The 14371-nt window shown below is 34.0% G+C and overlaps 2 protein-coding genes across 4 annotated transcripts; both read left to right on the top strand.

Annotated features, from left to right (window-relative positions):
- The first annotated feature begins 647 nt into the window (after positions 1-647).
- On the top strand, positions 648-1553 carry LOC142164832 (uncharacterized). Its single transcript, XM_075223580.1, has 3 exons — positions 648-692; positions 876-950; positions 1050-1553. Exons 1-3 carry the CDS (start codon positions 648-650, stop codon positions 1551-1553), a joined length of 624 nt encoding a protein of 207 aa, XP_075079681.1.
- Positions 1554-5454: 3901 nt separating this feature from the next.
- On the top strand, positions 5455-12864 carry LOC107799576 (uncharacterized). 3 transcript variants are annotated; one of them, XM_016622705.2, is made up of 5 exons: positions 5459-5672; positions 7503-7808; positions 7928-8014; positions 8098-8160; positions 9262-12581. In XM_016622705.2, the coding sequence occupies exons 2-5, from the start codon at positions 7640-7642 to the stop codon at positions 9750-9752; spliced, it is 810 nt and encodes a 269-aa protein (XP_016478191.1). In that variant the 5' UTR covers positions 5459-5672; positions 7503-7639; the 3' UTR covers positions 9753-12581. The 3 variants fall into 3 exon arrangements, with proteins under 3 accessions (XP_075078593.1, XP_016478191.1, XP_075078594.1); XM_075222493.1 differs by lacking the exon at positions 9262-12581 and adding an exon at positions 12589-12864 and having other exon boundaries at positions 5472-5672; XM_075222492.1 differs by having other exon boundaries at positions 5455-5672; positions 8098-12581.
- Positions 12865-14371: the final 1507 nt, after the last annotated feature.

Genomic DNA, 14371 nt, shown 5'->3' with positions numbered 1-14371 from the left:
CTCTTTCTCTCTCTCTCTCTCTCTCTCTCTCTCTCTCTCTCTCTCTCTCTCTCTCTCTCTCTCTCTCTCTCTCTCTCTCTCTCTCTCTCTCTGCGATTTTTTCCTAAATTCAACCAAAATTACTGAAATTGACGACAAAACAAGATACATTTTCGGTTATTTTTGTCTGATTCCAGGCAATTTGGAGTAGAAAACCTCTTATTTTGTATATTTTTCTAATTGTATGTGTTTTTGTAGAATCGATGTTGCTTTTCTTTAGGTTTTTGCGACTGATTTTGTAAGTTTTGGTCGAGTTTTTGTATTAATTTCTTCACAAATTTATGTAACCTTTTGTTTGTATATATTATTTTTTAAAATTTTGTCATTGAACCTAGTTTCAATTGTGAAACAAAGTAATATGAGAAGACAAACTCGTTCGATGAGTTCATCACCTTATTCAAAGTCGGTTTCAATTGAGAAATCGAGCAACATGAGAAGAGAAACTAGGTCGATGAGTTTATCTCCTCATTCAATCCCGATTTTAGTTGAGAAATCGATTGATGAATAAAATATGCGAAGACAAAATCGTTCCGATAGTGTTAAAGTGTTAGAATCTCGAAAGGATATTGTTGGACAATCTGAAAAAAAAGAAGGGCAAGAGGGTGATAATGGATGCTGATCAAGGTAAAAGAAAACGTGTCATGGAGGACGAAGTGAATTTGGGTGTCAAACCAAAAAAAAAGTAAGGTTCAGAAGGCGGAAAAAGTTAAAATTCTTGACAAAGTTTATAAGGTATATACAATTTCAATTATAATTTTTTCTATTGTTGACTCTTCTTTTAAAATTTGAATTTAGTTTGTATTTGTTTGTTTTTAATTCGTGTCATGTATTTGTAGCCTTGGAAGCTCTATATTCCAGTTGGTGAGCCGTTTCTTGTTACTCATTGGTCATCATACACTAATGTGGACATTGTATCAGTTTTACAGTCAAAGTTGACTGATGTGCAGCTTCAGATGTTTAGGGAAATCTTTTTTGGCTATTTCCTTGATTTACCTTGAGTTGCTATCCAGGCAAAACTTATTCGTTCTTTAATGTTTATGGAATTGGTTCAAGATAAGTGTGATCAATTTTATGTGAAATTGAATGACGAATGTGTTTTACGTTTTGGTCTTCGAGAATTTGGTAATTTAAGTGGTTTAAACTGTTGTGGTAATGAAAATGTTGAGGGTAAATTCAGTGGACCCAATAGGTTGGTGGATATTTATTTTTCTGGTTTTGAAGTGGTGTCAAAGAAGTCACTTATTGATTGTTTTGAGAAGAAGAAATGGCAGTCTGATGAAGACGCAATTAAGATTGCAATTATTTATTTCATAAACACATTTCTAATGTCCACTCAGGCTCAGAAGACATTTATAAGTAAACGTGATTTCCATCTTGTCGAGAGTGGTGAGTATGTGTCATTTCCATGGGGTAAGATTGCGTTTCGAGCTTTAATGAAGTCAGTGAGGGACAGGTTGAGGGGAAAGTCTGAGTTTTATAGGATTGGTGGATTTCCTCTTGCACTACAGATGTGATTCTATGAATGTTGTACTGTAGTTGATCAAAAGTTTGTTGTTCGCGTTGGAGATCATATACGACGCATATTGAATTGGGAAATGACAGACAGGCCAATGCGTGAGGACTTCTCTATTGGTTTCTTCAACAACACAGGGAATAAGGTACCATCTTTTATATCTTGATGGGATATACATTTATAATACACTATAATTCATTGTGATACATCAAACATATTGTTTTTATACATCTTTGATACATCTAGGACTGAAGCACTTTTGGTTACCTTTGTAATTTAAAAATATTTCTCCGACAATTGAGGAGCTAAGGAGATTTACTTTGCCTGTTGAAGTTACCGATGAGTATCAGAAATATTTGACATCACGTAACAGAGGAAAACTTTCTATTGATGATAGCGATGATTTTGTCACGCCACCCCTGAAACAAATTAAGGAGCCTATCCCACCAAAAAAGGCGCCAGGTGTCCAACCTGTTGATTATGACCGTGAGTTGCAGAAGTTGAAAGCTGATATGAAGCAAGTTTGTATTGGTATTTTTTATATATTTTTTTGAAAGTAGTAGTCACGACCCAATTTTTCCTCCGTTGGGTTTCGTGATGGCACCTAGTATTAAGGACTAGATAAGCCTACTAAAATGCGGAATAACAACAATAACTAATAACAGCTAGAATTCTTCTGAGATGAATCCCTTACACAATAAACAACTTTTCAAAACCCGGTAGTACAAGTCATAAGCTCTACAGAGTTTCGCTACAACTTCTAAATAAATCGTATGAAAATAAGTACAACAATGTGAATATAAAATAGGAAGGTGACTCCGAAGCCTGCGAACGCAGCAGCAGGACTACCTTGAGTCTCCTCGGCAAGAATCCGCACAGCTACTAGCGAACAATACCTGGATCTGCACACAAAAAAATGTGCAGAAGTGTAGTATGAGCACACCACAACGATGCCTTGTAAGTATCAAGACTAACCTTGGTAGAGTAGTGACGAGGAACAGTTAAGACACCTACTGGTCTAATAAGTAGAACAAGTATAAATATTTAAAAAAAAACGAACATGATATCTATATAAAGACTAAGCGATATTTCTAACAATACAGAAAATACAATAAGGAAAGGAAACAACAAGTATAGTGGAAAAACCATAATAAAGCTCATAAAAATGAACAAAGAAAAAGTACAACCCAACTCAAAATCACAAATACAGTAAGGGCAAGTCATAACTCAACAACTATGGCATCCCTCACCTTGAGTCTTAACCAGCAAGTATCAATCAAATAATCAAACTCTTTTCATGTGGTAAAAATTATTATACTTCCTTCAAATAAGTGTCATTTTCAAAAGAATTTCCTTCAAAATAATGCTTCAAATATAATCTTTTCTAAAAAGAGAATCCTCCGAATATAAGTCATCCTGGGACACCTCATCTCCTAATCATACAATATGGATCTCAATACCTGAACCCTAACACTTGGCATCTTGATCCCTCATCACCCCTCATAATCATACTGACAACTCACGTGCCCAGAGAGTCATTCTCACATGGAAGGAAAATAAACATGAGGTGCATCTATACTCAGAAATCTCAAAGAGCCTCCTACCCGATAAGGGTGATTAACCACGTGTATGCTTGTGCAAGTGTCCTAACATAGTTTGCACCAACTAGTAAGTATAAGGAATGGAACGGACAACACCTATAATGTTTACACAGGTATAGAATTGTGACGACCCGACCAGTCGTCTTAAGAATTAACGTCCCGATGCCCTATTAACTACTTTCCCCGAGTTTATTTCTACTATTTTAATTTGTCGGGATGTTCGGTGTTGTGTTTCGGAGAGTTTTGGGACACTTAATCCCTAAATGAGAGCTTAAGTGTTGTAAAGTTGACCGTAGTCGGAACAGTATGAAGACGGCCTTGAAATGGAAATCTGAGGGTTCTGTTAGCTCCGATGGGTGATTTCGGGCTTAGAGGCGTGTTCAAATTGTGTTTTGGAGGTCCATAGCTATTTTAGGCTTGAAAATGCCGAAAGTTGAACTTTTGAAGTTTCCGGTTCGATAGTGAGATTTTGATCCGAGGGTCAGAATGGAATTCCGAAAGTTCTTCGTAGTGTTGAATGTGACGTGTGTGCAAAATTTTAGGTCATTCGGACGAGGTTTGATAGACTTTTTGATCGAAAGCATATTTTTAGAGTTTTTGAGGTTCTTAGGCTTGAATCCGATGAAAAATAGGTGTTTTGATGTTGTTTTGAGCATTACGAAGGTTGGAACAAGTTTGAATGAAGTTACAGGACATGTTGGTAGGTTTGGTTGAGGTCCCCGAGGCCTCGAGATGATTTCGGATGGTTGGCGGAAGGATTTTTGGAGTTTGGGAGTTGCAGCTTCAACTGGTTTCTGTCATAACCGCACCTGCGGTTTGGGTTCCATAGGCGTGGACCCGCAGAAGCAGCGGAGTAACCGCAGAAGCGAAAAAGGAGGAAAGGCAGCAGGGACCGCAGAAGCGGCCCCGCATCTGCGAAAGAATAGCCGCAGATGCGGAAATCGAGCCTTAAGTGAGAAGTAGCAAATGCGACCATGGTTCCGCAAAAGCGGTACCGCAGATGCGGTAACAACTGGACAGAAATATGAAATTTCGAGGGTTTAGTTTCAAAAGTTGGAAATTCGATTTGGAGTTCGGGAGAGGGCGTTTTTGAGAGGAAATTGAAGAGGAGATCATTGGGTAATGATTCTTTAACCCTTTCTAATTATATTCCATCAATCTATAGTTAGTATCATTATTTAATTTCGGATTGGAGATGAAAATTGAGGAAAAGTTGGAACAAAGCTCTTAGACCTAAAATTTGACGTTTGAGTGAGAATTTGACCTTAGATTTGGATAATTTTGGTATGCATGAACTCGTGAGAGTGTGAGGATTCTAAAAATATAAATTTTACCCAATTCCGAGACATGGGCCTGAGGGGCCTTTTGGTCATTTTACCTAATTTCGCGTATTAGCTTAGAATTTCTTTGTAGAATTAGTTACTTGAAGTGTTATTTACTTTATGAAATTGAATTGAATAGATTTGGGCCATTTGGAGTTGAGTACCCGTGGCAAGAGCGTGGTTTCAGATTGGTTATTGAGCCGGTTCGAGGTAAGTGGCTTGTCTAACCTTGTGTGGGGGACCTTCCCCTTATGATTTAGTATTGTTGATAACTTAAATACCTTGTACGTGAGGTGACGAGTGCGTACTTGTGCAAATTGTTGGAAATCCATTTTTTTTCATTAAGTAATTACTAGTATGTTTTCTTTCCTGTTCTTATTACTTGCACTATTAAGCTTGTTGTTAGCTTAGAAAAGCATGTCTAAGTGATTTAATTGTTACATCCCGTATTTTAATATTAGGATAAGTCGTAGTAATCCATATGAGCTTGAAGGAATTAATACTATTCATGAGGTTATAGAAGATTTGTGACAATATTATTGTAAGACCACGTAAGTTTAACAACATTGATATTGTTAGATACATTTTGATATGATATTTATATTAAGTGAAATATTTTTGTAAAAAGCTTGAAAAGCCTTATTGAAAAATAAATAAATTATACAACAAGTTCAGGAGTTGCTTCAAATTGTTAATTAGAAAAAAGGTTATTATGTTGATTGATTTTCTCTTGTTAAGGTTGTAAAGTTTTTTCTTCTTAAATAGATGCAGTCTTTTGCACTTGAAAATGTATTTACTTTTTACTGCTGCAAATCATAAAATAGGAAATATTGGTAAAACAACTAACACTAGGTACATAGATTGGTTGTCCACGTGGGACCATGACAATAAAAGAATGTATTCCCCTTATTAATAAGCGACAACTTGAGGAGCTTGGGGTCGTCCGAGGGTATTTTTGAAAAAATACAAATATTTTGGCATAAATCACGTCTTAAACCTACTTTAGTTTTGACACGTTGCTTTACACTTTACACTGCTCAAACGAACATATCTATTTCCATCTAATTTGCCCAGTCTTTACGCTTGGTTTCTTCCTCAAAATTTCCGCCGCTGCTCACCTCTTCTTACAATTTCCCTTGTTTCTTTTAGTATTCTCTCTTCCCGGATAGTTAATTCGCCTTGATTGTACATTATAAAGTGAGTTTTAGTTTCTTGTTTTCTTGATTTTCGGAATAGCTGCTGCATATAAATTGTTTAAGCTTATTAAATTATTCGTGCATCATTCTTTCTCATCCGTCCAAAAAAACCTGGGATATTTGAAGTTGTTGCTGATGTTGTTCTTGAATCATTTGGTGGGTTCAGTCATGTTGATGTATCTGTTTATGCTTTTAAAGGTGTTGGAATGATTTTACCTTTATGAAACGATAAGTGTAGATTCATAGTTGAATTTAATAGTTAGTGTCATAAAACTGATTAATCGATACTGTTTTTTATTCCTGTTTTTGAAAAGTTTTTCTTTTTTTGCTTCTGGTTGCAATGAAAGAGTGCAGATCTATGTTTATTATCTAAATTTCACAAAGTAATATTATTGTCTTACAATTTGATGATCTTTAAGCTATAAATAAGTTCAGACGATTGTCAACTTTACAAAGTGATTTACTCCACTGTTCACATATTAGATGCGGTAAGAATCACTTAAGTTTTATTACTAATTCTTCCAACAGATTTGGCTAAGGAACAAGCACAAATCTGCATTTGGTGTATAAATTTTATAAAATAATGTCATCGTCTCATAGTTGATTGGCAATCTTTAAGCTATAAATATTAGGTGACTATCAAAACTAATGTAATAGTTGCTTTTAACTTACATTTTAGCCTATAATCTTTGTATTTGTTGTCATTGTGATCTCTGAAATAATTATTAATGATAATACAGTGAAAATGGTAACTCTTTAGCCCTGAACTATTTAAACTTACAATGATAATGAAAAAAAATTACTACAAATCATTGAAAAATCTAATAGACAAAATCAACACATTTTTGTCTTCAACTTTTTGGGTAAAAGAGTAGATAAAAAGGAGAAAATATTTAAAGAAATGTGAAATTTTAGTGAGATCTGAAGATTAATGAAAGAAAAGATGAAATTTGAGAAAACATGCAAAAATGAAGTGTAAATAAGTAGTAATAAAAACAAATTACCTGGAAAAGGAAAAGAATCAGTCCAAGAAATTTTGTGAAAGAGATTAAAAGGCAAAGATGAAGGCATGAGATTGAGCTGATGATGTAAAGGATTATTTGTTGTACTATTCTTATTATTTTTTGGAAAACTGAGGCTAAGACTCAAGCCCAAATATTCTTTCTCAACCATCATTTTCTTTTCTTCTCAAATCCTTGTGATTTGTCTTTAATTTTCTTCAACAGTTTTTTGAGAAATAAAATAAGAATTTTCAGGTTTTCATATGAGAATTAACTAGGGGGGTTTCCTACAAATATTTTGTTTAAACAAAGGAGAACTAAAACTCTGCTACTGCTTTGTTACACTAATGGCAAAGCTGGTTGTTATGCTTTTGCCTTATTTGACTCTAATGTATATTTCTCTTCGTCGTTTTGCGAATTATGTACAGTACAATATGTATGAAGCCTATTGTTCGTATTAAGTATATCTAAATAACAGATGATCAATTAATCACAAGCTGAGCTAAGTTTTTTTTTTGCCGACAATCTTTAGCTTCTTACGAGTTTGCCTTATTTGGGCTCTAATGTAGATTTTTTTCATCATTCTGAATAATCTGCTTCGCTGCTCTCCATCGTCCTTGGTATAATATTTGTGTAAACTTCTTATTGAAAAAAGGTGCAGCTTTGAAATTACATGCCTTTGCTCTTTATGTTTTGCTGTCATGTATTAGTATACTAAATGTTATATGTTGTTCCCTTTTAAATATTTGTAGAAAATAATATACACCAATGTTCATGTATGCTCTTTTGTCTTTGTTTCAAACTAATAAAAAAAATTAATTTTATTGTAGGTTGCAAAAGTGATTAGCTAACACTTATAAAACTTAAATTTCTTCGTGAATGAATCGTCAACAAAAAAAGAAAACAACCGTGCATAACAACAGTTTCTCATGATAAGAATGCCAGGCGGCGTGAACTCTATCGTGACATGGCCACAACTAAAAAGAACGCACTTCTGCTGCAACGCCGCCTCAAAAAGAGAGAGGCAACAACTAATCGTCTTCTTGGAAGTATAAAATCTATCAATCTTGCTGAATCAATGTGTGCAATTCAGGATAACGTTATTGTTGGAGGCTCTTGTTCTATTTCCAAAAGAGGTTAGAATATCAAATTCATTATTCCTTATTACTTCACATATGTGTCTTCTATATGACTATGTGTGCATAATGGTTACGCTCCTGAAATCTCTATGTTTACAAATTATATCTTACTGCAGTTTCAACTGATCATGAGGTTTTTACGCCACTAAATGTGCTTGACAAAGGGAAAAATGTGATTCATTCTATTTCTACTTTTGAAAAGGGTAAGCCTATAAATCTGTTATGATCATTTATTTTTCTTCATTTACTACGCACAAACATTTAATCAACAACTATCTTGAACCAGGTTCGACATCAAGTACTTCAGGTAAATCAAGCGGTCCAAATACTGAAACAATTCTGGTCGACGGTTAGTATCAACAAAACACTATAACTCTGTTGTTCCTTGTTTTCTTCTTTTCTATTCCTTAAGGTTGTTTGATATATGCAGGTCACATAAAGAATAAGAGAAATATGACTAATATTATCTGATTATGCGCTGATTATGTGCCATTAAAAAAAGTTCCTAACTATAAATTCTGCTTCACAAAAAAATTTCAATACGAATCACCTGGATTTTGTTGTGGCCGCGGTTCAGTTAGGTTAACTTCTGAGAGAATGCCACCTAGATTGAGAAATTTATATACAGGAACTTGTGCAAAATCCAAACACTTTCAAACATACATTAGAACATATAATAATTTGTTCGCTTTTACTTCACTGGGTGCTACTTATGACAAAGATTTAGCGAAGAGAAATCGTGATATATATACATTCAGAGTTCAGGGACAAATGTATCACTTTATAGATGATTTATATCCTAGAGAGAGAAGGCCGAGAAACTTACAACTGTACTTTTATGATAATGACAACGAGGTTGGAAGTAGAATGGCTTGTTCCGACAAAATAAATGAATTAATAGTGAAAGAACTAATGGATATACTAAAAGATAATCCATACTCAATTTTTTTGCGATCTTTAACAGCTATTCCAAATTTGCAAAACTTTCATATTGCACTGAATTGTGATGCTGGATTGGATCAACGAGTATATAATCTACCGACTACAACTGACATTGCAGCAATACAGGTTGATGAAAATGATAGTGATGCTACTCATACACCGCATGTTCAAATTTATACTCATAGCGATAACACACATAAAATAAACTATTATTTTGGATGTTATGATCCTTTACAGTACCCGTTGTTATTTCCATTTGGCCAAGGTGGATGGCATTGTAGTATTAAAAAGTTTCGCCACCCAGAAAATATTCCTAGAAATCGCACCTTATTTGATTCTGAACAGTTGCCAAATATAAACATTTTTAGCTCTGTTGATGGATATCTTGATATGGAAACTCAAAATCTTGAACAAGGAAAATGCAAAAGAAATGTTGTTTCAGTTCGTGAATACTACTATTATAAGCTCCAAATGAGAAATGATGATGAAGATGAAATTCTACATACAGGGAGATTATTTCAGCAATATTCAGTTGATGAGTATATAAAATTGGAGACACAAAGATTGGATTTTGTTGTGTTCAATCAAGATTTGTTTAGAATGAGTGTACTGCAAGGACTTCTTGATGTATTACGACTTGGTGAAAGGGATGCTTCCAATGTTGGAAAACAAACATTTCTACCAAATTCCTTTATAGGTGGCCCTAGAGATATACGTCAGCGTTACATGGATGCTATTGTGTTGGTACAACATTTTGGTAAACTTGATCTGTTTATAACTATGACATGTAATTCATCTTGGATAGAAATAGAAGAACATTTATCATCAAGTGATGAGGCACAAAATAGATCTGATTTGATTAGTCGCGTGTTTCGAGCCAAAATAGAAGAGCTAAAGACAGATATATTAAAACGAAATATTTTTGGAAAAGTTGTTGCTTTTATGTATACTGTGAAAAAAAATGAGGCTTACCCCATGCTCATTTTCTTATTATTTTAAGTAATGAGCACAAACTGTTGATAACTGAGGCATATGATGATATAATTAGAGCAGAATTACCAGATAGTAATAGAGAACCAAATTTACGCAAACTTGTTCTTAAGCATATGATGCACGGCCCTTGTGGTAGTTTAAACCGACAAATTATTGTATGAAAAAAGGTTGATGCAAATTCAAACACCCACAAAAGTTTGCTGATCAAACATCAAAAGGAAATGATTCGTATCCTATATATAGAAGACGAAACACAGGGGAAGTCGTGCATGTGAGAGGGAAAGATTTAGATAACTCCTGGGTTGTTTCATACAATCCATATTTACTTGGCAAATACAATTATCACATAAATGTTGAAGTTTGCTCTGATATCAAAGTCGTGAAATATCTTTATAAGTATATTTGTAAAGTACATGAAAAAATTGCATTCACTGTGCAAAATAATGATGCAAACACAGCAATAGATGAAGTAAAAGAATACCGGACTGTCAAATGGGTATCACCTCCCGAAGCCTTATGGCGTCTCTTTGGTTTTCCTATTAGTGAAATGTTTCCAAGCATTTATCGTCTTCAGCTATATCTTGAAGGCCAACAATTTGTTTCCTTTAAGAGCAATGTTGATATAAATACGAACGTGAACAATCCGATGATCAAAAAACGATGTTAACAGAATTCTTCTATATGAACCAAACTGATAAAGATGCTATAGAGCTGAATTTACTGTACAAGGAATTCCCTGAATATTTTGTGTGGTCCTTGAGTGATAAATTCTGGGCACTTCGAAAACAACGCTCTGCAATTAGTCGAATCGTAACGTGTTATCCAACAGAAGGTGAACGGTATTATCTCAGATTACTACTAATGCATGTGCGCGGATCGAAATCATATAACGATCTTTTGACAGTAAATGGAGAACTTTGTAGTACTTTTAGAGAGTCCGTGGAGAAAATAGGATTGTTACATTGTGATAATAGTTTGATAGAATGCATGTCTGAAGCAGCAAGTTATCAGATTTCGTACAGCCTAAGGCGTTTATTTGCTACATTACTGGTCTATTGTAATCCTACCAATCTAAGACAATTATGGGAGCAATTTGAAGAGTCAATGACCGAAGACTATAAAGTACTACAAACTAATGAAAGAAAAGAAATACGATACCAAGTTTTGAATCATATCAATGATATTTTACATTCTATGGGCCACGATGTGAATGAGTATGAACTCATACCAGAAACTATTCGGCCTTCAACATCAGCAAAAGAGGCAAAAGAAGTTCATTTTGAAAAATCTATTACTGTAAGTGAAGAAGACATGTTATTACATATGAGATTAAACAAGAAACAACTGATAACATATAATATGATTACTGATAGAATATTTTCGAACAAAGCAGGTGCTTTCTTTGTCGATGGTCCAGGAGGAACCGATTTTTTTTATACCATGCTTTATTAGCAACTGCACGATCTATGAGATATATAGCTTTAGCAACAGCTACTTCAGGTGTTGCTGCATCTATTCTCCCTGATGGACGTACTGCACACTCGCGCTTTAAAATTCCTATTGATATTGATGAACATTCCAGTTGTAATATTAGCAAACAAAGTGCATTAGCAGGTTTAATACGATATGCAAAATTGATTGTATGGGATGAAGTATCTATGGAAAATAAAAGAATGGTAGAAGTTTTTGATTTGCTTCTAAAAGATCTCATGAATACAAATGTTTTATTTGGTGGGAAAGTCGTTGTCTTAGGAGGTGACTTTAGACAAACTCTTCCTGTTGTACGAAATGGAAAGAAAGAAGATTTCATCAATGAAAGTTTGTTATATTCTAGAATTTGGTATGAACTTGAAAAATTATAATTGTTTGAGAATATGAGAGCATAAATAGACCCTCCGTTTTGTGATTATTTGATGAGAATTGGAAATGGACAAGAACAAACTAGCTCAACAAACAAGATTAAATTCCTGATTCTTTGGTTATCCCTTTCACAACCGAAAGAGAATCTTTAGATAAGCTATGTACATGACATGTCCAAATTTGAATTCGTTGAACTTCAACACATTGTGTACAAATTCTCGTATAATTTTGACTACAAAAATGATTTTGTTAATGAAATCAATGACATATTTATTGACCAATTTCCAGGGAAAGTAAGAACATTTGTCGACATTGATGAGACCACTGAATTGAATAATCAAACACAATTTGAAGATTTATTACACAGTTTAAATCCTCCAAGTTTGCCTCCTTATAAATTATCTTTGAAAGAGAATTGCCCAATTATGCTATTGCGTAACTTAAATCCATATGAAGGTTTATGTAATGGCACACGACTAACCTGCTGTGATTTTAAAACCCATGTGATAAGTGCTAAGATTTTAACAGGTGACTTCAAAAATACGCATGTATTTATACCGAGAATACCGATTATCATCACAAGATGAAAAAATACCTGTTCCATTTAAAAGAATACAATTTCCAATAAAATTGTGCTTTGCTATGACTATAAATAAAGCACAGGGTCAGACATTAGATTTTGTAGGGATTTATTTACGGTATTCTCACATGGTCAACTTTATGTTGCTTTATCGAGAGCTAAAAGTTCGAATTGTGTAAAGTTGCTGATTCGACCACCTACGCCAACAAGCGATGATGATCATTCTACCTGTAACATTGTTTATGATGAAATCATTCAAAAGGCAACTAGCTGATGTTTTCGACATAAGATGATCCTCTAGGTTTTCTGTTCTTTCCGTACTTCATTATTTTATATGCACATGTTTCCATGTTTTACTTTTGATAAAGTATTCTGTGTAACCTTTTTTCTTTCTTATTCCAGTTCCCAACACAATAGCTTTCAACTCAAGAAATGAAGTAAAAGAAACGTCAAAATGAAGACGAAGGGCAAATTAGTTAGCTCGGTAACTCGAATACCAACTACACAGGCTTCTGATTCTCTTAGTCTTAATTTTACTATGTTATCTACAATTGAAAATTTTCTTATGCTTTGATATGGTCATCAGCTAAAAATCCTTGGATGGTAATCCAGTTTTAGTGGTTGATTATAACAAACATGTTATTGGCTACTCTATGTGATTGGATTGACTAATTAATGGAGTTGATTATAATATGCATTCAAGTAGGTTCTTTTTCATTTTGTTGACCCATTGTGCATTTACAATGTACTGGAGTTGATTATAGTAAACTGTTTCAGTTATTACTTTGTTTTGAATTACAAATACATGAATATTTGATTATTTGAGCAATTGAAGTATGAAAAAGAAGAACTTTTTAACTACGACTATGTACACTTCTTTTTAGTTGGTAATTTTAAAATTTGAAGAATATGTCTAAAAGTGTCTGATAGAATAGTTTAAAATTTGGATATCAAGTACTGAACCCAAACAAATCTGTACTTAATCCTATGTAACTCAGAATAGTTTCATCTTGCTGTTGGTACTACTTGATAACATCACTGATTCTCGAGCTGCCAACAGAGATTCATCTCTTCAGAAAAGTAATACCAAGTCTCGCCCTGCGGGTTGGTGCTTTGAAAAAGATAGCCTATTTATTTTGCATGAGGAGAAGCAAGCTGAAATGCAGCAGTGCGCCGTTGTTGCTTCAAAAATTCCCCACAACTTCTCTTTTATGCCAGATAAGTTCATAGAATAATCCCCGATCATTCAAATAAGTTCATATTCCGAGCTCACTTTAAGTGTGGTTCATGTTATCTGGGTTCACTTGACCTGAAAAAATGACAGAGAAAGAAAGGGATTGAGCATGATTTTCAAATAATACACTATTGATACTGATCTTTCTACTGCATGATTTTCAAAAGGTTTGCATTATTTAAAAATTTCATTATTTTCAAAAGGTTTATTAATTAGAGTTCATAATGATTTACTGAAGGGATAAGTTTGATTAAACTTATTTGTTTCTAGCAAATAGTCCAAAATTACGTATGTACAATATGTTCCTCACAGGGACCAATTAGCTTAGGTTTTCCGTGTTGCAATTAGGGACTGATAAGGCGAGTGGGTGGGAGCTTGCTATATCAAAGGCAATTATGAGAGTTATGAATGCAGTTACGTTAAATTCTCAACTGAAGCCACTTTGCCTCACTGGGATTATAGGTTCATGATCTTTAAGCTATAAATAAGTTTAGGTGATTGTACCATTAGCAGTACATTCTATTTTGCACTAATTTCACATATCTATTTTGCTGCTGCTAACTTTAGCATACAAATAATTACTGCAATTACTCCGCTTGACATTTTGCTGTATAAACCTTCTGATTTGATCTTTAGAAAGATTGCCTCAATAGTGAAATAAAAAAAAAATTGTGCTTCCATTTGTTTAAAGCTCAATTCTTTTCTTAGAATTTATCTGATTTAAATTCTTGGTATCTCTTGCAGTTTGTACATCCGGTCAAAGATTGTTTCTTTTGACATTTGACCTCATTGTGGAAGAATCACTAAAAACTTGAGGCTTAGGAAAATAAAATTCTCTCAACTTTGAATTCCCTATCTATTGCATTTTACCTAATTTCTCAAATGATCACTCAAATATCCCAAATTATCTCCTAAAGTCACTTTACTTTTGTTTGTAACAACAAAGTCACT

Source organism: Nicotiana tabacum, chromosome 10 (genome assembly GCF_000715075.1).
Source record: "Nicotiana tabacum cultivar K326 chromosome 10, ASM71507v2, whole genome shotgun sequence".
Taxonomy (NCBI): Eukaryota; Viridiplantae; Streptophyta; class Magnoliopsida; order Solanales; family Solanaceae; genus Nicotiana; species Nicotiana tabacum.
The sequence above is the reverse complement of the archived record's forward strand: the minus strand, read 5'-3'. Positions and strand labels throughout refer to the sequence as shown.

Coding starts and splice junctions, on each gene's coding strand:
- LOC107799576 (XM_075222492.1), top strand. CDS start 8,409: ATGCCACCTAGATTGAGAAATTTATATACAGGAACTTGTGCAAAATCC.
- LOC142164832 (XM_075223580.1), top strand. CDS start 648: ATGGATGCTGATCAAGGTAAAAGAAAACGTGTCATGGAGGACGAA. Junction 693..875: donor AACGTGTCATGGAGGACGAA/GTGAATTTGGGT, acceptor ATGTATTTGTAG/CCTTGGAAGCTCTATATTCC. Junction 951..1,049: donor CATACACTAATGTGGACATT/GTATCAGTTTTA, acceptor GTTGCTATCCAG/GCAAAACTTATTCGTTCTTT.